We start from the raw sequence: 25,817 nt of genomic DNA on the forward strand, positions 1-25,817 counted from the left end.
AGTCAAAATCTCCAGGCCCCCTTTATAAATTGTCTCAGAGTTGAGGCGCCTGCCCCACCTTCTCAAAAGCCACCTTGACAAAGCTGTGGGGGAGAGGCAGAGATGCAAACTTGCTTGCCAACAACGCCAGCAGCAGCTGCACCAGGCAAGTCGGGCAAAGAGCGGCCTAGTTGCATGTGTAGGCTTGGGGGGGGGGGGGCTGCAAGCAGGGGGGAAAGCTGGCCCCGGAGCCCCTAAAGGTGTGGGGACTCATAGGCCGGTGCCTATCTGTTAATCCGGCCCTGCAAGGAGGGGGGGATAGAGAAGTTTCTGAATTGCCAGTGAGTATAGCTAAACATCCACAGTATTCCAATGTATTTCTCTTTAATAATAGTGTATCAGGATAATGTTTTATACTGACGTACTCAGATAAGGGATATTGGCTGTTTATCTCATTACATATACTTAACCCATTTTATGTGTTCTTTTTTTCTAATGGCAAACTGGAACGATGTTTATAATGTATAGAATGTTGTGAAGTAAATTAGGTGGACAAAAACAAAGAAGTACATGTCCTTTTCCAATTTACCTAGACCTGCAGCAATACCAATTAGCAGGCAACTTTTCTTACCTTTTACAGCTATCCAGACCAAATGGCCTTCTATTTGTCACACTGTTCCACGATGTGACCCCAGCTTTGTTTCAGTTTGCCCTCTTAACCCACCAACCACATCTATTTCAGCCCACTGTACCTTATTCCCTCGTCTGAAGAAGTGTGCTGTTAACACATGAAAAGCTTACGTTCTGAATAAAACTTTGTTGGACTTAAAGGTGAAACTTGACTCCTGCTTTGTTGAATTGCCAAAAGAGAGGAAGAGCTTCAGATCCACAAGAGCAGCTTTGCAGCCGGATCCTGGGAAGTTTTACTTGCAAGTAAGTTGGTGGGAGGGGAATAAGGTATTCAGTCTTGGGACAGAGGAATGCTGCTTTCTCCTCTATGTACATTAAAGGGGGGGGGGATAGTCAGTGTCTTTAAGTGCAAGAAAATTCAGTGCATGAAACTGGCGTTCAATCGCTGGTTGTTTTAATTCCAAAAAAAGAAGATATTTTGCAGTCGATGTTCCCTCTAAGCTGAGTCAGTGTGAGCCAGCTCACAGGTTTGTAGCCTCCGGCTCACACATTTTTGTCTTAGCTCAGGAAAAATGGCCCCAGAGCAAACGAATGGATGCAGCAGCTCACAACTTTCATGCCAGGAGCCTGCAAAGTAGAATTTTAGCTTGTGAGACTCCACAGCTTAGAGGGAGTATCGGTTGCTGTCTAGTTCAGGGTTCTCAAGTCCGCAATGGCAAATCCCTGGACAATTGGGAGGAGGTGCAGCCCGCCGAGGAAGCCCAGCGGAATATAATACCATAGAGCCACCCCTCCCCTCCAAAGCAGGCGTTTTTCCCCAGGGGGCACTGATTTCTGAGCTTGGAAGATCAGTTATAAAATTCTGGGAGATCTCCAGGCCCCACCTGGATATTGGCAAGCCTATTAGGCATCAGTAGAGTTGCCAGGTCCAATTCTATCTGGGGATTTTGGGGGTGGAGCCAGGAGACATTGGGGTGGAGCCAGGAGCAAGGGTGTGACAAGCATCTTTGAGCTCCAAAGGGTTAAACATCTGGAGCAGAAGTCCATTAGCTACAGTGTATTGTTGGAGCCCTCTGTCTGGGGCAGTGATGCTCTGGATTCTTGGTGCTTGGGGGGGGCAACAGTGGGAGGGCATGTAAAAAGGTGTGGAGTTCAATGATGCTTGTCACACCCTTGCTTTTGGCTCCACCCCCAAAGTCTCCTGGCCCCACCCCCAAAGTCCCCAGATATTTCTTGAATTGGACTTGGCAACCCTAATGGGAATGGGGGCAAGATCTTTCTCCTTGGCCTTTAGTGTTCCTTCTCTTACCTGTTTCCTGTCTGTTTCAGAGGTGGGAGCCATCTGTGCAGATGGAAGTGAAGTTTTCTGAGGAGGACAGCTGTCCTTTGGAGGAAGAGCAGAAGGCCCAGGCCCAGAAGTGTGCCCAGGATGGCCTCTCATGTGGTAAGGTTGCCTGGCACCCAGATTGGGGCACATTGTGAAGTTGCTGCATATGAGGTTCAGGACGGGAGAAAAAGAAATACTTGCACACACCGCAAAGAGCAGGGGACTTATATACATTTTGGTGTGAGTCTAGGGTTGCCAAGTCCAATTCAAGAAATATCTGGGGACTTTGTGGGTGGAGCCAGGAGACTTTGAGGGTGGAGCCAGGAGCAAGGTTGTAACAAGCGCAATTGAACTCCAAAGGGAGTTCTGGCCATCACATTGAAAGGGACCGCCGCCTTTTAAATGCCTTCCCTCTGTTGAAAATAATGAAGGATGGGGCACCTTCTTTGGGGGCTCATAGAACTGGACCCCCTGGTCCAATCTTTTTGAAACCTGGAGAGTATTTTGAGGAGGGTCATTGAATGCTAAGCTGCAAATTTGGTGCCTCTACCTCAAAAAACAGCCCCACAGATACCCACGGATCAATTCTCCATTATACCCTGTGACAGGGGTGGCCAACGGTAGCTCTCCAGATGTTTTTTTGCCTACAACTCCCATCAGCCCCAGCCAGCTGGGCCAGTGGCTAGGGCTGATGGGAGTTGCAGACAAAATCATCTGGAGAGCTAACGTTGGCCACCCCTGCCCTATGAAAATTGGTCTCCATAGGGAATCATGGAGTGCCCAGCAGACATTTCCCTCCCCCACCCCATTTCTGACGACCCTGAAGTGGGGGAGGGCCTTCAAACCGGGGGATCCTCTGCCCAAACCTGGGGATTGGCAACCCTATGACATTCCATTCTCATTCACAGAAATTAAAATATTCCTATCTCACCTCCCTTCGGATAGAGGTGAAGGAGTCTATAAGATACTACTCAATACTGTGTCAATCGGACTTCCAAAATGTCAAGCATATATATTTTGTAATATCAAGCTTTTGTTTTAATTAAAGACTTGCTTTATTGAAACTCTATGACTTGCTCCAAGGACAGGTTCCTTGGAAGTAATGATTGACACAGTATTGAATACAGTCTTATAGACTACTTTAAAAGGCAGGATTGACACAGTATTGAATACAGTCTTATAGACTACTTTAAAAGGCAGGGTTACAGATAACTTCAAAAGAATAACATAAGGATGCAAATTGATTCAAAGGTTCAAAAGCTACTAGCTAGTATCTCTTTTATGACTAAGGAATGCTGACATCTGCATTTCTCACACATTCTCTGCTAGCTGATAAGACATGGCTGTGTGAATCTGTGGGAGGGGCACTTTACATTGTTAATACAAGGTTACGCTAAAGATCCCGTAAGCAGAGGGATTTATTATGCGCCCTCGGGGGGAGGGAGAGAAGGGAGGGGGGAGAAAATGAGAAGCAGAGAGAAGAAAGGTATTGATAAACCAGCACTCAGAAATAGCATGATTGACAGCCTCAAGGTAGCTCAAAATAGAAAAACTGACCTGGAACCCCTGGGAAATTTGGAGGTGAGCCAAGGGGTGGATTTGATGTTACAATATTCTCATCCTGCTGAAAATCTAGATGTGACATTAGAGCATCAGCAGACACTCTAGAACCCCCTTGATATTACTCTAGAGCCAGGGGTGTCAAACACTGAATCAGGTCCCTGGAGGGCTTCTAGCAGGCCCCCAAGCAACTGGCTGTTATCTGCTTCCTTCTGCATCACAGCTTGCTTTGCCGGGCTTGCTCAATCGCTCAAGAGCTACAGAGCAAGGCCTCAATTTTCTCCACTGGCTGAGGTTCCTCCCTTGGGGAGGAAGGAGGGAAGGGAGAGCTTGCTTCAAAGGGAGCTCTGGCTCTTTCCTTCCTTCCCCAGGGGACCAGGAGGACGGGGAGCAGCCTCTGCTAACAGAAGGAAGAGAGGCTTGGCTCTGTAGCCCTGCTGTGCAACTGAGAGAGCCTGGATTGCACAGGAGAGATAAAAGAAAGCACCGTTAAGACCAACAAGTGCTAAAGTTTGAAGCATGTTTTATTTTAAGTGTTTAAAAATATTTTTGTTTGTCTGTGTCCTTTAAAAAGTTTAAAAACATCTCCCTTTCTCACACTTCTCTGGGATCAGATAAGAATTGTCTGTGTGAATCTGGGAGAGACGCACATTACAGTGTTACCGGCCAGGCTATGGCGTGAACATCCTTGGGCCAGATGGATTTACTATTTGCCCAAGGGTTGTAAAAGGAGAGGAGGAGCAGTAGAGCTTGGTGACCCGCTCTTTGTCCAAGGACCCATTATGTTACTCAGAAATATGCATGCTTGACAGTGTGGGCTCTTATCTGGGAGAATTGGGTTTGATTCCCCAGTCCTCCACTTGCACCTGCTGGAATGGTCTTGGACCAGCCATAGCTCTGGCAGAGGTTGTCCTTGAAAGAGCAGCTGCTGTGAGAGCCCTCTGAGCCCCACCCACCTCACAGGGTGTCTGTTGTGGGGGAGGAAGATAAAGGAGATTGTGAGCCGCTCTGAGATATGGAGTGGAGGGTGGGATATAAATCCAATATCATCATCTCCTCTTCCTCCTCCGTCTGTGCCGGTGCTAATGGCACATAGTCAAAAGCTGGGAGTTGCCACCAAATTTTCCCCCAGCCAGCTGGCGAACCTTCCTCACCCAGATAATTTCCCCTGCCTCACCAGAGAACCTCCATCTTTGCTGGATTCAGTCTTAACCAACTATGCTTCAACCACCTCACCACAGTCTCCTATTGCTTTCTATTGCCTGCCTCTGCCTCCCAGCCCTGGTATTCCTTGTAGGTCTGCATCCACATATTTGCCTGGTTTGGCCCTGCTTTGCTTCTGAGAGCTGATGAGATTGGGCTTGCCTGGGCTCTTCAGGTTAGGGCACAGGATAAGTTTCAAGTGTCACAGAAGTCTGAAATGGGTTGGCAGTGTTTATCCCACCCCCGCACCAAGTTATCACAAGAACCTAGGGTTGCCAATCCCCAAGTGGGGGCAGGGGATCTGGAGGCCCTCCCCCTACTTCAGGGTCATCCGAAAGAGGGGGGAGGAAATGTCTGCAGGCCACTCCATTATTCCCTATGGCAACTGATTCCCATAGGGTACAATGGAGACTTGATCCTTGGGTAGCTGGGGCTCCAGATGGGCTGTTTTTTGAGGTAGAGGCACCACAATTTCAGCGTAACATCCAGTGCCTCTCCTCAAAACACTCCCCAAGTTTCAAAAAGATTGAACCCCCAAAGAAGGTGTTACTTTCCTCCATTAAAAGGAGCACGGTCTTTTTAAATGTGATGGCCAGAACTCCTTTGGGAGTTCAGTTGTGCTTGTCACACCCTTGCTTCTGGCACCACCCCAAAGTCTCCTGGCTCCACCCCCATAGTCCCCAGATATTTCTTGAGGTGGACTTGGCAACCCTACAGGAACCATGTGTTTCTCTTCCATCTCTCCCTCAAGTTTTCTCAAAATGTGTTACACATTTTGGTGTGTGTACACAGGGCAAGTGTTCACTGCATGGGAGCGGGCGCACGAAGCAGGATTCAAACAAGGAAACAAAGTTTGAAGTCTAGGCTCACCGCTTTTCTTCCAACATTCTCTCCTTCCCAGGCAATAAAGAGAAGGTGTCGAGCTGTCGTCTTTGTGGAGGAGTGGAAACGGCTGCTGTCCCGGCAGACCAGGTAGGGGAGAAGAGCAGGAAGCCACCTGCATTCCTCTTTCTTTTTCAGGTTTTTTCTTTTTTGCTTCTAAGGTTGTCTGGACAGAAGAGACACTGAATGCCACTCCCTTTACCCCTGTGGCGCAGAGTGGTAAAGATGCAGTACTGCAGTTCTAAGCTCTGCTCACGACCTGAGTTAAATCCCGGCAGAAGCTGGGTTCAGGTAGCTGGCTCGAGGTTGACTCAGCCTTCCATCCTTCTGAGGTCGGTCAAATGAGTCCCCAGCTTGCTGGGGGGAAAGTGTAAAAGACTGAGGAAAGCAATGGCAAACCACCCTGTAAAAAGTCTGCCATGAAAACATTGTGAAAGCAACGTCACCCCAGAGTCGGAAACGACTCGGTGCTTGCACAGGGGACTACCTTTACTTTTGTTTTACCCCGTCAAGCTCTCCATCCTGCAACCTCCCCAAAAGCCCCCTCTCCAGAGTGCGGTTTCGCCTGGCAAGATCTCTGCAGAGGAAATCTGCTTTTTCTTTCAGTCTCCAGCTTCCTTTGAGGATGTGGCCGTGTATTTCACCGAGGCAGAGTGGGCCCTGCTGGATCTGGGCCAAAGAGAACTCTATATGGAAGTCATGCTGGACAACTATGAGAACGTGGCCTCTCTAGGTAAGGATCTTTCCGAGGTGCCCAATGTGTGAATTGCTGCTGTTGTGATGATGTGTGAATCAAAATATTGAACAGCGGATGGTCCAGGGCAGGTCCTTTTTTGCAGCAGAAATTCCTTTGCATATTAGGCCACACACCCCCGATGTAGCCGATCCTCTAAGAGCTTACAGGGCTCTTCTTCCAGGGCCCACCATAAACTCCAAGAGGATTGGCTACATGGGGAGGGGGTGGCCTAATATGCAAATGTTCCTGCTACAAGAAAGCCCTGGTCCAGGGGCCATTGTGGCCAGTGTTGTGACCAGCATGAGGCAGGGTGGGTGTAGCGGCCTGATGCAGAGACAGACAAAAGCCTTGTATAGTGCCAGGGTTAAGTTTTAGTGACTACGTTCTGCAGGATTTCTCACCTTCTGTTGCATGCCCCAGGATGGAGCCACCAGCTGCAAGGCATTAGGTGTAGATTGCCTATTAGAGGCTGGTGGGCTAGTAAAAGAGGAGATTTCTCATAGAATCATAGAGTTGGAAGGGATCTCCAGTGTCATCTAGTCCAACCCCCTGCACAATGCAGGAAGCTCACAAATACTTCCCCCTAAATTCACAGGGTCTTCATTGCTATCAGATGGCCCTCTAGCCTCTGTTTAGAAACCTCCAAGGAAGGAGAGCCCGCCACCTCCCAAGGAAGCCTGTTCCACTGAGGAACCGCTCTAATGGTCAGGAAGCTCTTCCTAATGTTGATCCGGAAACTCTTTTGATTTAATTTCAACCTGTTGGTTCTGGTCCTACCTTCTGGGGCCACAGAAAACAATTCCACACCATCCTCTATAGGACAGCCCGTCAAGTCCTTGAAGATGGTGATCCTATCACCTCTCAGCCGCCTCCTCTCCAAGCTAAACATGCCCAGCTCCTTCTCCTTTCCTTCATAGGACTTGGTCTCCAGACCCCTCACCATCTTTGTCGCTCTAGTTTTAGTTCTCCTAGTTTTAGTCTTCTGGGCTGCTTGCTTAGGCAAGGAGCTGCAGTGACCTGAGGGTCAGTAAAAGTCATATTGGGAATCCTGGTGGATTTGGCCAGACCGTCCCAGAAGGGAGTGCCTGTGGAACTCTGAACCTTTTTACGCTCTACAGTTCGCCTGAGGGTCAAAGTAAATAGACAGCTTTTAAAGCTTTTGTTGTTTTGTTACATGGTGTTGGGAAACTGCCTGTGCTGTCAGAATAAATTCTGTTTAACCTTTTGTTTGGTGTTAGGGGCTTGCAGAAGGGACCAGTGCCTTTTGGCCCTACTCAGAAGAGAGTGTGAATGCCGTAAGTGTCTTTTTGGTCATTTGGAGATGATAATAATAATAATAAGCTTTTCTTTATATCCCGCCCTCCCCGCCGAGGCAGGCTTGTTGATCCTTCAGGGGAAAGAGGGGTTGGATTGGGCCCTGAAAAATACCAGTCTGGTGGCAGAAACCTTGTGAGAAGGTGGTGGAAGAGCTTTGCCTCCCTCTTGAGCTAGTCTTAAAGTGCCCTGCTAGTCAGTTCCTAAGACTGGCCTCCTCGCAGGGAGCTGGCTAGCCGTTAGAGGGACTACTGGGCAGCACACCTAGTGTCACTCTCCGTTCTCTTCTCTGTCGCCTCCAAAGAGGTTACAGGTGTAGTTCCTGCTAAAGAGACTAAAATGGAGCAAGACGAAGGGCTGGAGAGTTTCTCAGGAAGATCTCAACAAAATATTTCCTTCCCAAATGAGCCAGCTGAAAGTGAGTATGCTTCACCATTATGTCAAGCAAATGGGCAAAGAACAGCCGTGGCGGATTTCTGTTTCACTTCTTAGGAATACTTAGTTGGGTAGAATTTTAAAGCCCTCTGGGTAAGGATGGTGGGAGGCCTTTTGCAGCCTGAGATCTTGGGAATTTTTGGAGGAGCTGGGCTCAGTTGTGGTTCTTTGAGCCCTTTTGGGGTCTGCAATATTCTTAATTACCAGATATTCCAGGGAAAGATGAGGTACTTACTTAAGAATGGCTTTGCTGGATGAATCAGTTGGCCCTTGACCTTTTCCTGCCATGGTCAATGAAATGTCTCCAGACCGCCTATCCCTCCCCCAACAACTGGCATCTCTTCCAAAAACCATGTGAAGTCCTGAGGTCTTTGCCTGGCTCAGCAGACACAAATGATTGGAGTCTAAAGACCAGCTCCATTTCTCTCTCATTGCACCTGGAAGAAAACTCCGGTACAGTTGCAGGACTAGAAATTAGGATCACTTTTTGCATTTCCTCATTGAAAGATCTGCATTGCAAGGGTAATGGAGAGGACCAGATCTTTGCCACCTTTCCCTTAAAGTACATTTGGGGAGTTTTGGGTAGGGGAGGGATAGTCATAATGTAAAAACAGCTCTACTGGAGAACTGGCTAAGGGGAGATTGTGACCCGCAGCTCAGAAGAAGTAGAAAAAAAGCATATTCATTCATCGGGAATTCTTGATTGGTGGCTAGGCTTCTTGTGTGAGTGGTGAATGGACCTGAGAGCCAGCTTGGTGTAATGGTTAAAAGTGGTGGACTCTAAACTGGAGAACTGGGTTCGATTCTCTAGTCCAGGGGTGGCCATCGATAGCTCTCCAGATTTTTTTTGCCTACAACTCCCATCAGCCATTGGCCATGCTGGCTGGGGCTGATGGGAGTTTTAGACAAAAAACATCTGGAGAGCTACCGTTGGCCACTCCTGCTCTAGTCTTCCAAATGAAGTCAGCTGGGTGACATTAGGTCACTCACAGCTTTCAGAGATCTTTCAGTTTAACCTGCCTCACAAGGAATCTGTTGTGGAGAGAGGAAGGCAAGGTAAGCTGCTCTGAGACTCCTATGAGTAGCGAAGGGCAGGATATAAAACCATATCATCCTCCTCCTCTTCCTTCTCCTCCTCCTTCTCTTTACTCCAGCAGGAGATGCCGAGGAGTCAGTTGAAAAATTTCAGGGGCTCTCATTTGAAATGGCAAAGAATCAACAAGCCAAAGAAAACTTCAGGAAGAGAGATGGCCCAAGGAGGCAGGAAGGAAGCCATACAGTGAACAGGTGGCTTAAGTCTATTCCTTGCCTCGGTGGTGGCTTCCAGGAAATCTCAGTCCACAGCCAAAACCAAAGGATTAATTCAAGAGTGAAGCCATTTCTCTGCTCCAAAAGTGAAATGACATTCTCCACTGAAAGAAAGGGTGATGTAGGTTTCCCAAAACACATTATAATGAAGTTATATAAATGCTGTTTTTGTGGAAAGTACTTCAGATACAAACCACAGCTTCTTGTACACCAAAGAATACACACAGTACAGAAGCTTTTTGAATGCTCAGAATGCAGAAGGAGATTCAGAATGAAATCCAGTTTACGAAGGCATCTAAGAGTCCACACGGCGGCGAAATCTTTTGAATGCTCAGAGTGTGGGAAGAGATTCAGTGACTGTGCCAGTCTTGATAGACATAAAAGGACCCATACAGGGGAGAGGCCTTTTGAATGCTCAGTGTGTGGAAAGGGATTCAGTGAGGGTAGCAGTCTTCTACAGCATCAAAGAATCCACAGAGGGGAAAAACCTTTTGAATGCTCAGAGTGTGGAAAGAGATTCAGCCAGAGTGGCAGTCTTCATCGACATAAAAGGACCCATAAAGGGGAGAGACCTTTTGAATGCTCAGAGTGTAAAAAGAGATTCAGTCGGATTAGCATTCTTCAACAGCATCAGAGAACCCATACAGGAGAGAAACCTTTTGAATGCTCAGAGTGTGGAAAAAGATTCAATGATAGTGGCAGTCTTCGAATCCATCTAAGAACCCATACAGGGGAAAAACCTTTTGAATGCTCAGAGTGTGGAAGTAGATTCAATAATAGTGGCAGTCTTCGAAATCATCAAAGAACTCATACGGGGGAGAAACCTTTTGAATGCTCAGAGTGTGGAAGGAGGTTCATTTTGAGTGGCCATCTTCAGCTACACCAAAGAACCCACACAGGGGAGAAACCTTTTGAATGCTCAGAGTGTGGAAGGAGGTTCACTCGGAGTGGTCATCTTCAGCAGCATCAAAGAACCCACAGAGGGGAGAAACCTTTTAAATGCTCAGAGTGTGGAAGTAGATTCAGTGACAGTGGCAGTCTTCGAAAGCATCTAAGAACCCATACAGGGGAGAAACCTTTTGAATGCTCAGAGTGTGGAAAGAGGTTCAGTCAGAGTGGCCATCTTCAACGGCATCAAAGAGCCCACGGAGGGGAGAAACCTTTTGAATGCTCAGAGTGTGGAAGTAGATTCAGTGAAAGTAGCAGTCTTCGAAAGCATCTAAGAACCCATACAGGGGAGAAACCTTTTGAATGTTCAGAGTGTGGAAAGAGATTCAGTGTGAGAGGCACTCTTCAACTTCATCAGAGAACCCACACAGGGGAGAAACCTTTTGAATGTTCAGAGTGTGGAAAGAGATTCAGTCTGAAAAGCAGTCTTCGATGTCATCAGAGAACCCACACAGGGGAGAAACCTTTTGAATGTTCAGAGTGTGGAAAGAGATTCAGTGTGAATAGCAGTCTTCGATGTCACCAGAGAACCCACACAGGGGAGAAACCTTTTGAATGTTCAGAGTGTGGAAAGAGATTCAGTCGGAGTGGCAATCTTCGACAGCATCAACGAATCCACATGGTGGCAAGGGTGGGATCAGGGCCTGTGCACAAGTGACTAGAGTGACCAGCATAATAATACAGACATCAAAGTGTTTATTGTCTTGTTAGCTATGAATGAGTAGCGACATTCGCATCAGATATAACAGAAGTTGTTATGGCTCCTAGCATGTTGGAGGTGGTCATTATGGAATCATATGTGGGATGGAATCACTATAAATACTTCCAGTGGAGAGGGGCGGGGCATTGTGGTAGATAAGATCAGCTCCTACCACAATCCTTATTAATCGACCTTCCTCCGGTCTCTGGACTTCTTACTGCCTCTGAGATATGGTCAAATATAACCTTGGTAAGTCTAAATCGAAAAAGAATTCCCCCCAAAAATTATGTTTCTGGAAAATAAAATTCGTGAACGCAACCTTAACTTTAGAGGGATTGGTAAAAAGGCAGAAGAAAACCAGGGAGCACGTACCTTCTTGTTGAAAACTGGCTTGCTTCCACCCTCAACTTAGAAAATGGTGTCGCCCCGATCAATGAAAATGCTTTTCGCCTGGGGCCTCTTACACAACGCTCGGCTGATTTCCCCCGAGACATCATAGCCACTTTCCCTGATGCCCGCACCAGGGAAAGTATTTTATCTAAAGCCCGCTCTGTAAAGGGGCTACTATTTAATAACAAGAAGATTCTTGTCTTTCTGGATCTATCTCCTGAAACACTGCAACATCGAAAAGAAATGCGCCCGATTGTTTCTTGCCTAATTGAAAACAAAATCCGCTTCAGATGGTCCACGCTAGTCCAACTTCTTGTGCTGCATCAAGGCCAGCGCTTGACAGCCTCCGATCATTCTTCTGGGCGGGAGCTGCTTGCCGGACTCCATCTTGAATGGCCTGCTTCGGCTGCGTCGCCTGAGGCGTCTTCGCCAGAGCGCTCATTGTCTGCTGTTAATCGGTCGGGGGTGAGACGCGAGTCTTCAAGCAAGCAAAGATCACCTTAAATTAGGCTGTTTCATAATATTAACTTTATGGCAGGGACTTCAGTTTTGGTTATAAAAACAGTAAAAAAAACAATAATAATAATAACAAATTACGTTTAGGCTGGAGTTGAGGATTTTTTTTCACATATGACATACAATTTTGTTGGATTGTGTAGGGGTTGTTCTTCCCCTTTCATCAAGTTACGTGAGTTGTATAGTTCGTGTTAAATAATTTTTGCTGCAACAGAAAATGATGAAAATGATTATGTTGGTTTTGTACGTGGTGGGTGTTGGGGGGTGAGGGAAGGATTGTTGGATGGAATTGTTTGGGAGGGGTGGGGAGAGGGCTTCGTCTGTAGATTCTTCTCTTATTTTTGTTGTCCTTTCTGTCTTCCTTTTTTCTCTTTGGATATCTATAGTTAGGTCTGACATTATGTTGTACCTTCTCTTCCTCTGTACTGTTTATAGGTCGATCCGCTGTTAAAAGACTTCACTTATATGTGGTATCCCTTACAATTAAAGATGAATGATACTAGGAACTCTATTTTGTGTTTTAGTGCCACTTATTCTGGGTTACTCAGAAACGGTTTCCTGGTGGTCTTTTTGCAATACACTACTGCCATTTACAGTCCTAGTAAGAGAATTGCATCTAACTTAATTAATGTCAAGGTTCCTCTTCGTTCCTGCTTTTTTGATAGGACTCTTAAAAGCTTGCCCAAGCTTTGTATATGGTTATCCCCTGTAAGACTATATACTTACCAAGCAATCTATATGGCGATCCCCAGTATTTTTATAATTATGTCACAGGTAATAGTATGGCAATATGTTACCCTTGCCTTGGCTTTAGCATTCTTTTTTTCTCAACTAAAAATATATGCCCTTAGGACTTTTGTTTGGAGTCCCATCACTACTTCTCCTGAGCCATTCAAAAGTAGATCCCCTGTAGTCTTTTTGCTGTGCAATAAGGCAACCTTCAGGTCTTTTGAGAGTAATGCATTTTATTTAATCAGTCTTTTTTTTTTCCAGAACAATTTTTATTTAAATATATTGTTTATATACAGAGAATAACATTGATACAGTAATGCCTTGATTTTCATTACACATACATACTGTTATATAAAATAAAGTTGTACATCTATAGAGTGATCACAAGAAAAGAATGCTCTTGTGGATAACCCGTTGGTTAAGTGAAGAAGAAAGAGTGATGTCATCCTCTGTCTTATCCAGAATTGGATACCACTTTGCATAGAAATCATTAGCTGCCTTTATCGGGCCTATGGTGTCAATATCGGCTGTGATTTTCTCCATCGTGATGAAGTCCCAAATTTTGAGGATTCAATTATCTATGGACAGATTGAGCTTAGATTTCCAGTTCAGGGCTATTATGTTCTTGGCTGCTGTTATAAGCGAGAGAATAAGGGATAGTTTAGATCTTGTAGCCTTTACAGAATGGCAATCATTTAGAATGATGATCTCTACTTGTCTTGGGATAGTAGTTCCGGATATGTTTTCTACATGGGTAATAATCTTTTGCCAAAAAGAGCTGACAATCGGGCAATCCCACCAACAGTGTAGTGATGAAGCTTTCATGCCACAATTTCGCCAACAAAGTGGGGAATAGCTAGTGTCGATGTTGGCGAAGTGGGAGGGAGTGCGGTACCATCTTGACATAATTTTGTAGTTCTGCTGAAAAATTGCTATTGATTTGGTCTTGCAGACTTCTGATTCCCATATGGCTTCCCATTGTGTGTTAGTAAGTGTGAGTTTGCATTCTTTGTGCCATTTTTCGCAGTAGGATGGTAGACTGTTACAGACCTGCTGCAGTAGGATATGATAGATTTTAGAAATAAGGCCCTTGGAATTTAAAGAGGAACGAGAAATCAAATATTCAAAATCCGTTTTGGGCCTAGTGGTAGCCAATTTTGAGAAAGAGCTATTAAGGAAATGGCAGATTTGTAAGTATTCAAACCAGGGGATCTTAATAGTTGCGGATTCCTCCAACTGAGCCTTCGTTTTAATTCTGTTATTGCTGAAGAGTTGAAAGAGGAAGACCATTGAAGCAAATTCCCAAGAGCGGAATGAGGGAAACTGGAGAGCTGGAGGGAACTAGGGCTGTTTTAGAAATGAGGAAAGAATAGATAAGTCCGGGGCCAGATCCTTCCGGACCTGATCCCAAATAGTGATTAAAGCCTGACTAAAAGTATTGATTATAGTCCAAGAAGGGCGATCTTTTTTCTTTAGCCATAAAAAATCATGGTATTTGTAAGGGGATATGTGAGTCTCCTCTATGTAGACCCATGCTGGGCACGGTCTTATGTATAGTATGTTGACCATGGAAGATACTACGGAGGCTTTATAGTAAAGGTACAGATCAGGGAAAGCTAAACCTCCTTTATTCTTGGGCCTTCTGATTGTAGCAAAGCGGGTTCTAGGAGGTTTATCACCCCATATAAAGTTTGTCAGTAGGGCCTGCCACTTCTTAAATAAAGTTGCTGGAATGTTAATGGGGAGGGCTCGAAATAAATAAAGATATTTTGGAAAAATAAATGACTTAATTGTGTTAATCAGTTCTATCCAAGACAAAGCTAGGGAGTTCCAAGACTGTAGGATTGTTGATGTTTGTTGATATACTGCTGAGTAATTTATTTTGAGAAGGTCTTTAAGATCAACTGGGATCTTTACTCCTAAGTATGACCAAGATGAACTGACCCATTGGTAAGGGTATGGGGCTCTAATTGATGATTGGGTATCTGAGGAGATATTTATTGGGAAAATAAGGGATTTAGATAGGTTAATAGATAACCCAGAGTACTTTCCAAAATCTAGGAGGAAGGGAGACAGTACCGCCAGAGATTCCAAAGGGTTTTGTAGATAAAGGGCCATGTCATCTGCAAATAAGCTAATTTTATAGTTAGCATTGTTAATATTGATGCCTTGGATGAAAGAGGATTGCCTTATATAGTTTGCTAGTGGTTCGATTGCTATAGCGAACAACACCGGGGAAAGAGGGCACCCTTGGCGGGTCCCCCTAGAGAGAGGAAAGTCCGGGGTTGAAACCCCATTGATATGCAGCAGGCTCTTTCGGAGAAGAGTAAAGAGACTCTATAGCTGATAGAAATTTAGGACCAAACCCCATTGTTTTCAAAACTAAAAGTAAGTATGTGGGTTCCACACTGTCGAAGGCTTTCTCAATGTCCAAAGCCAAAATACACGATTCGTAGGGTTGGAATTTGCCATATTGGATGATGTTAATGGTTTGACGAATGTTATCTGTGATTTGTCGTTTTGGAATAAAGCCTGTCTGGTTCTCATGAATATATTGGCCAATAAAGGAGTTTAACCGGGCAGTTAGAATGGAAGTTAGAAATTTATAACCAGTGTTGAGGAGAGAAATTGGGCGGAACGATTTTGGGTCTAGTAGATCCCTTTCCTTTTTAGGTAATAAAATTATTTTTGCTAGTTTCCAGCTTTCAGGAATTGTACCGGAGTCCAGGACATGGTTGCAGATTTCTGTGTAAGGCTTGAGAATGTTTTGAGAGAACCTCTTGTAAAACTCAGGCTGGAAACCGTCCCTCCCCGGAGTTTTATTGATTTTGGCATTTTTAAATGCTGATTGGACTTCCAGCGGTGTAATTGGAGAGTCCATGCAGCATTGATGATCTGAGTCCAATTCTGGGAGGATTTTGGGTTTGTTGAGAAAGTTTTTTATAAGACCTGGGTCTGGATTTTTAGAGGTGTATAGTTTTTGAAAAAATTCCTGGAAAATTTGTCTGATTTTGGAAGGGGAAGAGTGAGTTTTCCCTGTTGCATCTCTAATTAGGTGAATTTGTCGATCTGCTAATTCCGTTCTGAGTTTCCATGAGAGGATCTTTAAGGATCTAGGGTGATTGAACCAATATTTTTGCTTGGTAAACAAAAGGTTTTTCTTATAGTATTGGATTCTAATAGCTCCAATTTTTTGCGTTCGAGTAATAATTTTTTATAAACCTTCTTGGCACAAGTGCGTTTATGTAAAGATTCCAACTCTTGGATAGATTTTTGCAAGGTTAATCTAGCATTTTGTCTTCTTTTGTTGTAGGCCGCACTTAGTGAAATGCATTTGCCATGGAGGACTGCCTTGAATGCGTCCCAGATTACTGGTTTTGAAACCCCACAGTCCGAGTTTAGTTCAAAAAAGTTTTTAATCTCCTTCTCAATCTCATCACACGCTTTGGGGTCCAATAAGAGAGCCTTATTGAAAGACCAAGACCGTGTGTGAGGTTCTCTTATATTTATGTTTATGCGACATTCTACCCAAGCATGGCCGGATAGAGTTCTAAGACCAATGTCTGAGTAACTGAGCTGAGGGATCAATGAGTTTGAAGCCAGGAGATAGTCTATACGGGTGAAAATGTTGTGATGCGATGAAAAATGAGTATAGTCTTTTACTCCATCATGTTGAAGTCGCCAAATGTCGCACAAGTGATGTTGATTTATTAAAGAATGAAGGGGAGTATATGTCTCCTTGGGTGGTTTCATTGGGGTGTGTGATCTGTCCCAAGAGTTGTTCATTATACAGTTAAGGTCCCCACCTATCACTACATGTCCCTCTTGGAATAAAGACAGTTTAGCAAGAGTATCCTGCATGAATGAGAACTGACTGTTATTTGGGGCATATAGGCATGCAAAAGTATACAAAGAGCCTTCTAGCAGGCCTTTAATGAATAGGTAGCGCCCCATTTGGTCTACTTCTTGAGCTATTGGAGAGAAGCGTACTTTATTGGAGATGAGAATAGCTACCCCACGGGATTTGGATGTTCCTGTTGCTTGGAATTGAAGGGGGAAGCGTTTGGTCCGGAAAACTGGATGACCCTTATTCTTCAAATGAGTCTCTTGTAGAAAAAGAATGTCTGGTGAGAGTTTGAGGAGAGCCGATTGAGTTTTCTTTTTTTTTTATAATGTTGTTGAGACCACGACAGTTTAAAGAAATTAGCTTAATGTCACCTGCCATAACACCGAATGTAAAGGAATGGGATGAGTGGGGGAGCATTGTACATTGCAGTAACGACATATAGCCATTTTAAGCAGTGTAGAGGATAAAACAGAGGCACCCACTCACTCCTCATTGTGGCAATTGCAGTGCAGAAAAATATATCAAGTAGTTGCAATGCTGGATTAGTGATATTACTACAGGGGATCGCCACATGAATTGCTTGGATACTATGCCGTGTTACATGGGGTAGCCTTATGTGTAGCATTGGCATGTTCCAATGAGTCATGTCAGGAGAACAGATAAGTGATAAGGTCCTAGAACTGACTAGGTAGAATGCAATGCTCACAGAGAGCCTGCGGGTGGCAATGTAACCCAGTATGGTGACTACAGGGGATCCACTTTTGAATTGCCCAGGGGGACTGGTGATAAGAGTCCAAATTGAAGTCTTAAAGGCATAGTTCTTTAGCTGGGAGAGAAGGCTTAAAAAATCTGAGGCAAAGATACCATATTGCCATGCCAGTATAGTAATTATATTGTTACAGGGGATCTCCATATGAAATGCTTGGCAATTGTAGATTCTTACAGGGGAAAACCATATAGAGAGCTTGGGCACGGGGCATGATCTAAAGGAAACCAGAAAGTTGATGTCAGATGCATTACATTCAAGAGACCTGTAGGTGGCAGTACTGCGCTGTAATTTGATTACAGGGGGTCGTCTTTTGAATGGCTCAGGGTATAAAATACTGAAGCCCAATGAAGAGCTCTTTGTGTGGTTCACCATTAGCTGCAACGGATAGCCTATCGAATTGAGGGCAAAATTGTGGCGCCTATTAAGAACAAACCTACTCTCAGCTGATAGGGCAGCACAGGGAGAGAAGGAAAAATAAGATGTATCAACAGGTTTGACTCCGAGTATGCAGAGTATGAAAAAAGAAACGAGAAATAAAACAAGAACAGAGACAGAGCACCCCAAGAACTCTCCCCCCACCCCCCCATCCAACCCCCCCTTCAACCTCACCTCCCCCACCCCCCCACTCCCACCACATATAAAACCAGTACCTTAATTTTTTCATCATTTTCTGCTATAGCAAAAAGTTAATACTAACTACAAAGCTAAATAAACTTAACATAGGGGGAAGAACAACTCCTTCACAATCCAACCTAGCAATAGTCTATGTGCCAAAGAAAAAAAAAACCCTTAACTCCGGCCCAGCGTGTTTACACAATTGAATGGGGGAGCGCTACTAGAAGCTAGAGAGATTAAAGAACAAAGGGCTTAACGCTTCCTTCGATGGCTTGAAGACGATCGTTCTAGCCCGAGCTGGCTGGCAGAGGAGTCCGTCGGTTCAGAAGAAGACGACGACGCAGGCGACGAGGCAGAGGCAGGCCGTTCAAGGCGGAGAGCAGCAAGAAGCTCCCGCCCAGAAGCAGGGTCGGAGGCAATCAGGCGCTGGCCCTGGTGCACCACGAGAAGTTGGACTGGAGTAGACCATCTGAAGCGGATTTTGTTTTCTATCAGGCAGGAGACGATCGGGCGCAGTTCTTTGCGATGCTGTAGCGTCTCTGGAGACAGATCCAAAAGAACAGGGATCCTCTTGTTGTTGAATAGCAGTCCATTTTCAGAGCGGGCCTTGGCTAAAATGCTTTCCCTGGTGCGGGCATCGGGGAAAGTAGCAATGATGTCTCGGGGGAATTCTGATGAGCGCTGTTTAGGAGGCCCCAGGCGAAACGCAGTTTCAATGATTGGGGCGACGCCATTTTCTAAGTTGAGAGTTGAAGCCAACCAATTCATCAGGAAGGTATGTGCACCCTGGTTTTCTTCAGCTTTTTCTGCAATTCCGCAAAATTTGAGGTTGCGTTCCCGCACTTTGTTTTCCAGAGACATAATTTTTTCTTTGGCCCATGATTCTTCTCTGGATAAGGCCTTAACGTCGTTTTGGGCTTGAGTGGCTATTTCATAAGCTAAGTCCGCTGTCTGTGCCACTTCAGAGATAGTATCGTTTAGTTTTTTAAGTTCCTCTTCAATAGGAGATGTAGCTTGAGTGATACGGGCCAAAAGAATATTTTCAAGCTTAGAGATGGCTTCAAAAAAGGTTTTGCTGGAAAGGGCGTTGTTCTCCTCACACGGAGAGGGCTTTTCACCCGCCATTTTCTCTGAGGCTTCTTGGGCCCTGGGAGAGGTACGACGTTTTTCCCCTGATTGGAGATATTGGACCAAGTCCTGGGAGTTCTTTTTTGTAATGGACTTACCCAGGTTTCGTTTGACCATCTCTTGGTGGCGGCGAGTGGGTCCAGGGACCGGATGAGGGGTGATTTATATGGATTGTGGAAGGAGCAGCTCTTTCAGGCGTCCGCCATCTACCACGACGCCCCGCCCCCTCTCCTTAATCAGTCTTAAGGTTTCTTTTAGTTTACATTTTTCTATCATGAATCTTATAAGTCTACTCAAGCTTTTCTTATGGTTATCCCCTGCAAGATTATATACTTACCAAGCATTTTATGTGGCGATCCCCTGTTTCTTTACAAATGGTTTCTTTACAAACTGTCGTGGCCGCAACAATTTATATAAAAAAAATTGTCTTTATTTCAAGAGGGCCATGCAGTAATTGGAGATCTCAATTACATAATGCACAATTCTTGGGACAGATCCCATTCTAGAACAAAACTTCCTAAGGAACTATGCACTATGCACTCCCCTTTACTCCTTAATAAAACAATATAATTTGTGTGACATCTGGTGCCTTCAACATGATGGAATGAAGGATTATACTTATTTCTCCTCACAGCATAATGTCTTTACCCATATAGATTATTTTCTGATTTCAAATTCATTGATCCCACAGCTCAGTTATTCAAATATCAGTCTTAGAAATTTATCTGATCATGCTTTGTTAGAATGCCGAATAAATACAACCATAAGGGAACCACACACTAGATCGTGGTCTTTCAACAAGGCTCTTTTATTAGATCTCAAAGCATGTGAGGAAATTGAGAAAGAAATTAAAAACTTTTTCGAATTAAATTCGGACTGTGGGGTATCAAAGCCAGGGATCTGGGATGCGTTCAAGGCGGTTCTCCATGGCAAATGTATCTCACTAAATGCGGCCTACAATAAGAGAAGACAAGTATCTAGATTAGTCCTGCAAAAATCTATTGGTGAATTGGAGTCTCTACATAAACTCACCTGTGCTAATGAGGTTTACAAAAAATTACAACTTGAACATAAAAAATTGGATCTACTAGAGTCTAATACCATAAAGAAAAATCTTTTGTTTACTAAACAGAAATATTGGTTTAATCATCCCAGATCCTTAAAAATTCTTTCATGGTAGCTCAGAACTGAAATAGCAGATCGTCAAATTCATTTGATTAGAGATCCAACAGGTAAAACTCACTCATCCCCTTCCAAAATTAGGCAAATTTTTCAGGAATTCTTTCAAAAGTTATATACTTCAGAGAACCCGGACCCGGTTTTTATTAAATTTTTTTTTAACAAAAACGAAATCCTCAAGAAACTGGACCCAGCTCATCAATTCTGTATGGACAGAATTACATCTTTGGAAGTTCAAGCGGTCATTAAAAATGCTAAAATTAATAAAACACCGGGAAGGGACGGTTTTCAGTCCGAGTTCTATAAAAAAATTTCTCATTGCATTCTTACACCTTACACAGAAATCTGCAGTTATGTTCTGGACTCCAGCTTAATCCCTGATAGTTGGAAACTAGCTAAAATAATATTATTACCTAAAAAAGAAAGAGATCTTTTAGACCCAAAATCATTCCGCCCAATCTCACTTCTCAATACAGATTATAAATTTTTTACTTCTATTTTAACTACTCATTTGAATTCCTTTATCGGCCGATATCTTCATGAAAATCAGACGGGTTTTATCCCAAGGCGACAAATCACAGATAATATCCGTCAAACACTAAATATAATCCAGTATGGCAAATTTCAACCTTATGAATCATGTATTTTGGCTTTAGACATTGAAAAAGCTTTTGATAGTGTAGAACCCACCTATTTACATTTAGTTCTGAAATCAATGGGATTTGGCCCTAAATTTATATCAACTATAGAATCTCTTTATTTGTCTCCAAAAGCTATATTGCATATTAACAGGGTTTCAACTTCAGAATTTTCTCTCTCGAGGGGGACCCTTCAAGGGTGCCCCCTTCCCCCTCTATTGTTTGCTATAGCAATTGAGCCGTTAGCAAACTACATTAGGAATTCTTCATGAATTCATGGTTTTAAAATTAATAATATTGAATATAAAATTAGCTTATTCGCTGACGATATGGCTATTTAAAGGACCCCTTAAAGTCATTATCTGTATTGTCTCCTTTTTTCTTAGAATTTAGAAGTTGCTCAGGGTTATCTTTTAATTTATCTAAATCCTTCATTTTTCCAATAAATATTTCTTCTGGTACCCAATCTGCAATTAAAACCTCATATCCATATAGATGGGTTAGTTTATCCTGGTCATACTTAGGAGTACTGATCCCGGTTGATCTTAAAGACCTGCTCAAAATCAACTATTCAGTGCTATACCGCCAAATTTCAACAACTTTGCATTCTTGGAACTCCTTGGCTTTATCATGGATAGAACGGGTTAATACAATTAAATCATTCATCTTTCCCAAATTTCTTTATTTATTTCGGGCTCTCCCCATAAATATCCCTGTTGCTTTATTTAAGAAGTGGAAACCTTATTGATGAATTTTATATGGGGTGATAAACCTCCAAGAATCCGTTTCGATACAATCAGAAGACCCAAGGTTAAAGGCGGGTTAGCTTTTCCTGACCTTTACAAAGCCTGTGTTCTCTCTTATATGGTTACGGTTCTGTATACAAGACCGTGCCCTTTGTGGGTTAACATTGAGGAAACTCATATATCTCCCTATAAATACCATTAATTCTTATGGTTAAAGAAAAAAGACCGTCCCTCTTGGACTTTAATCAATACCTTTAGTCAAGCTCTACTCAATATCTGGGACCAGACACGAAAGGTGTTGGCTCCTGATTTATCTATTATCTCCTCTTTCTTAAACAGCCTTGGTTTCCCCCTGCCCTTCAGTTTCCTTCATTCTGCTTGTGGGAATCTGCTTCATTGGTATTCCTATTCCAACTTTTTACTAATAATAAAATTAAGACCAAAGCTGAGTTGGAAAGCTCTGCATCTATTAAGATCCCATGGTTTGAATATTTACAAATTAGTCACTTTCTTAATAGCTCTTTTCTAAAATTGTCTACCACAAGACCTAAAACTGATTTTGAACACTTGATTTCTCATTCTCTTTTAAATCCCAAAAGTCTCATTTCCAAAATTTACCGTATCTTAATACTGCAGGTCTGTAAGTCTTTACCATCTTATTGCAAAAAATGGCACCAGGACTGCAAATTTACTCTCACTACTACACAGTGGGAGGATATATGGGAATCTGAAGCTTGTAGAAACAAATCAATAGCCATCTTTCAACAAAACTTTAAAATCATGTCACGTTGGTATCGCACTCCTACTCATTTCAATAGCATTGACCCCAATTACTCCCCACTTTGTCGGAAATTGTGGCAAGAAGGCTTCACTATCACTTCACTATCACGCCAATGGCTGAGGCTGATGGGAGTTGTAGGCAAAAACATCTGGAGAGCTACGGTTGGCCACCCCTGCTTAATCTGCTACATTTGTAAATCCGTTAATGCCTTAATGAGGTCTCGCAGATCTTCAGACAGGACTCCCCTGGCCACATTCCCATTCCTTGGACTGGTCTGTTGTGCCTGGTTCTCACCTCTCTCCTGCCTTGCTCTTGACCTTTCAGGGTTTCTCAGCCGCTGTTTGTCATCAGGATCCTGGGCTGCTTTTTGTCCATACCCCTCTCTCCCTGGACTCCACATCACCTTTGGTAATCTCTGGAAACCAAGGAATACCGACTGCTTTCACAGTCCATCTTCTCGTCTTCCTTTCCTGCCTCCATCCCACTGGAAGTATTTATTTTTTTCCCCAAGCAATTTTCCTTTATTTATATCCAACACTTATATACAGGAGATAGCAAAGTTACAGTATAGAAAAAATAAGACAGTAACATTCACTACATGTACAATCATTTATAAAAAATAAAATTATATAAAAATAAAACAATCATGAAAGAATAATACCTTTATGGATTACCCGCTGGTTCAATGAAGAGGAAAAGATGGCGTCCACCTCTATCATATCCAGAATTGGATACCACTTTGTGTAAAAATTATTAGCCGCCTTTAACGGGTCTTTACTATCAATGTCAGCTGTAATTTTCTCCATCAAAATAAAATCCCAAATTTTAAGAATCCAGTCATCTGTAGACAAATTTAGATTAGATTTCCAATTCTGTGCTATTAAAGTTTTGGCTGCTTTTAATAGCGAAATAATAAGAGCTAATTTAGACAATGAAGCATTAACGGTTTGCCAATCATTTAGAATGATGATGTTTATTTGTCTTGGGATGTTAATACCAGATATGCTTTCCGCTTGGGGAGTTAAACCCAGGATCAAGAGACTATCAACAGTTGAAGAGATTGGCGAGACAATATTTTGGGCTATCAGAAGATCAGCTTAGGTATTGCTTCTGAAGCCCAGGGAGACTTCTGCTGCTTTTATGGCTCCCCTAGAAGACTTTTAGCCTCTTGGATTGAAGCAGCTCAGGCAGATACTTAGCAATAAATATATGAACATATGACGCTGCCTTAGACTGAATCAGACCCTCGGTCCATCAAAGTCAGTATTGTCTTCTCAGACTGGCAGCGGCTCTCCAGGGTCTCAAGGTGAGGTTTTTCACACCTATTTGCCTGGACCCTTTTTTGGAGATGCCAGGGATTGAACCTGGGACCTTCTGCTTCCCAAGCAGATGCTCTACCACTGAGCCACCGTCCCTCCCCCTATTGAACTAATAGTGAACTATTTATTGAGGAGCAATTTTTTCAAACTTTGCCTTACGATATTGCTGCTCTTGTGCAAGCATGCAATCCGTCTTCTTTGACTGACATGGCTTTGTTTGCAGATCAGCTTGCAGCCCAACTGCAAGGTGACCCAAGGAATATAAAACCTCAAGGGGCCGTTGGTCAACAGATGGAAGGGAGTATGATCTGAAGGTTTAAATGTGAGTAATTGCACTGAGGCTTTTGCAGCTTCAGGAAGACAGAACTCAGCACCCTACCGGGATGGTAAAATGAGGACTATCTGTGCTCCTAGAGGGAAATGTTTTTGGCGTAACGAGAAGGCTAATTAAAAAAAAAACCTACCCTAGATTAATGACTCAGGAGGGGCCCCAATCAAAGCCAACTCAGTACCAGAGGCGACAACTGGGTGCAACAGAAGACGAACAGAGCCGATCTTACGAGCTGGTAGTGCCTGCAGCACAGAGAAAGTGGGTGGACCAACTGTGTAATGATGGGAGATCAGATGTTAAGGCATTTGTGGACACTGGGTCAGATCTGTTTTCTATCTCATATGGAGCTTTAAAGAAGCCCATAGAGTGGCTGGGCTCAGTACATATGACTTGAAGATGGCTAAGCAACCGGTGGCCTTTGAAAAGTACCTTATGGAGATTTCAAGGGTGAGATTCCTTTGCTAGTACATTCAGATGCTGACAAGAAAATCTTAATCGGTGGTAGTTTACTGCATTTGAATGCTATGCAGGAAGAAGGGGAGTCTCAGAGGCAGCAGAAAGCTATTATGTGCAGTCAGACTGCAGAGCACCCCCTGCTGGTCCGTGGAAAAATTGTCTTCCACAAAACCAGTCCCTGTCCCAAGAAGGTTGGGGAACGCTGATTTAGAGGTTCTGGAGCTCCACTCCTGTGAGCTCCTGCCCAATATGAGGCCTGAGGGGAATGTGTTGCCAGCCTCCAGGTGGGTGCTGGAGATCACGCAGAATTACAGCTGCGCTTGAAATGTCACATTTGGAGGGCGGCATCTACGGCATTATCCCCCGCTGAGGTCGTTTCTGTCCCCAGTCCTTGCCCTCCCAAGGGTCTATGCACAAGTCTCCAGGGATTTCCCAACCAGCAGTGGACAACCCTTAAGGGAAACCGAACTCTGAAGTCCAGGAGATCTCCAGGTCTGGAGGCTGGCACCTCTGGAAGGAGAGGAGACCATAGGAAGGGGGAGGGGCTCTGGGGGTTTTCAGGAAAGGGAAAGTGGAAATAGAGGGGGGAGGGGGCAACGAGATGCCTCCCCGTCTTTGCAGGTTCCAACTTGTTACGACTAATCTCCAAACTACAGAAATTAGTTCCTGGAATTTTGCTTGCACAGAAAGGCTTGCACTTCAGGAGGTGCCTACGAAATCAGACTTGATTGGCAAGATAATGGAAGCTGCGGAGATGGGCTATTTATCCCAAATACTAGTGGGGAAATCAGAAGAAAAAGCAAAGAAATACTGGGGAAAAGTTGTATGTGTGGTTAGATACTTAAAAATTCTATGGAGTGAATTTTTGATCTCCAGCTCCTATCATAGATATTCTAAAATGCTGTAAGTGTTAGAAATATAATTAAAACACGATGGTTTATAGGAGAACTTTACAGTCCTTACTATATGTTTTATAATTTGAGAAGTTATGTGACATAATTGATTATACTGCATACAATCATACTTTATGTTATGGATTATGTTCATTCAGGATGGGCTGATATCGTATTGTAAATGAGAAATGTGTTTTTTTAACTCCCCCTTCTTCCCACCCTTCCTCTTTTCCCTTTAAAATCTAATAAAAACTTTATATCTAAAAAAGAAAGAAAGAAAAAGAACGGCTGCTTCAAAGAGGGGCCTCTTGGGCATGATGCTGTGAGGAGGCCCCGCCCTGCCACAGGCTCCACCCCCAAAGCTCCAGGAATCTCCAAGGCTGGAGTTTGGCATTCCTACCCCCTTCCTACATGCCCAGTGGAGTCCAAAAACAGTCCAGAACTCAGCGGAGGGA

General features: G+C 43.9%; 1 protein-coding gene across 1 annotated transcript; it reads left to right on the forward strand.

The window, feature by feature from the left end:
• Positions 1–816: 816 nt before the first annotated feature.
• LOC132587166 (zinc finger protein 561-like) lies at positions 817–25,614 on the forward strand. The gene is made up of 7 exons (XM_060259394.1): positions 817–912; positions 1,939–2,053; positions 5,601–5,671; positions 6,188–6,314; positions 7,936–8,049; positions 23,906–24,008; positions 25,091–25,614. Exons 2-6 carry the CDS (start codon positions 1,960–1,962, stop codon positions 23,992–23,994), a joined length of 495 nt encoding a protein of 164 aa, XP_060115377.1. The 5' UTR covers positions 817–912; positions 1,939–1,959; the 3' UTR covers positions 23,995–24,008; positions 25,091–25,614.
• Positions 25,615–25,817: the final 203 nt, after the last annotated feature.

This window comes from Heteronotia binoei, chromosome 18 (assembly GCF_032191835.1).
Source record: "Heteronotia binoei isolate CCM8104 ecotype False Entrance Well chromosome 18, APGP_CSIRO_Hbin_v1, whole genome shotgun sequence".
NCBI lineage: Eukaryota > Metazoa > Chordata > Lepidosauria > Squamata > Gekkonidae > Heteronotia > Heteronotia binoei.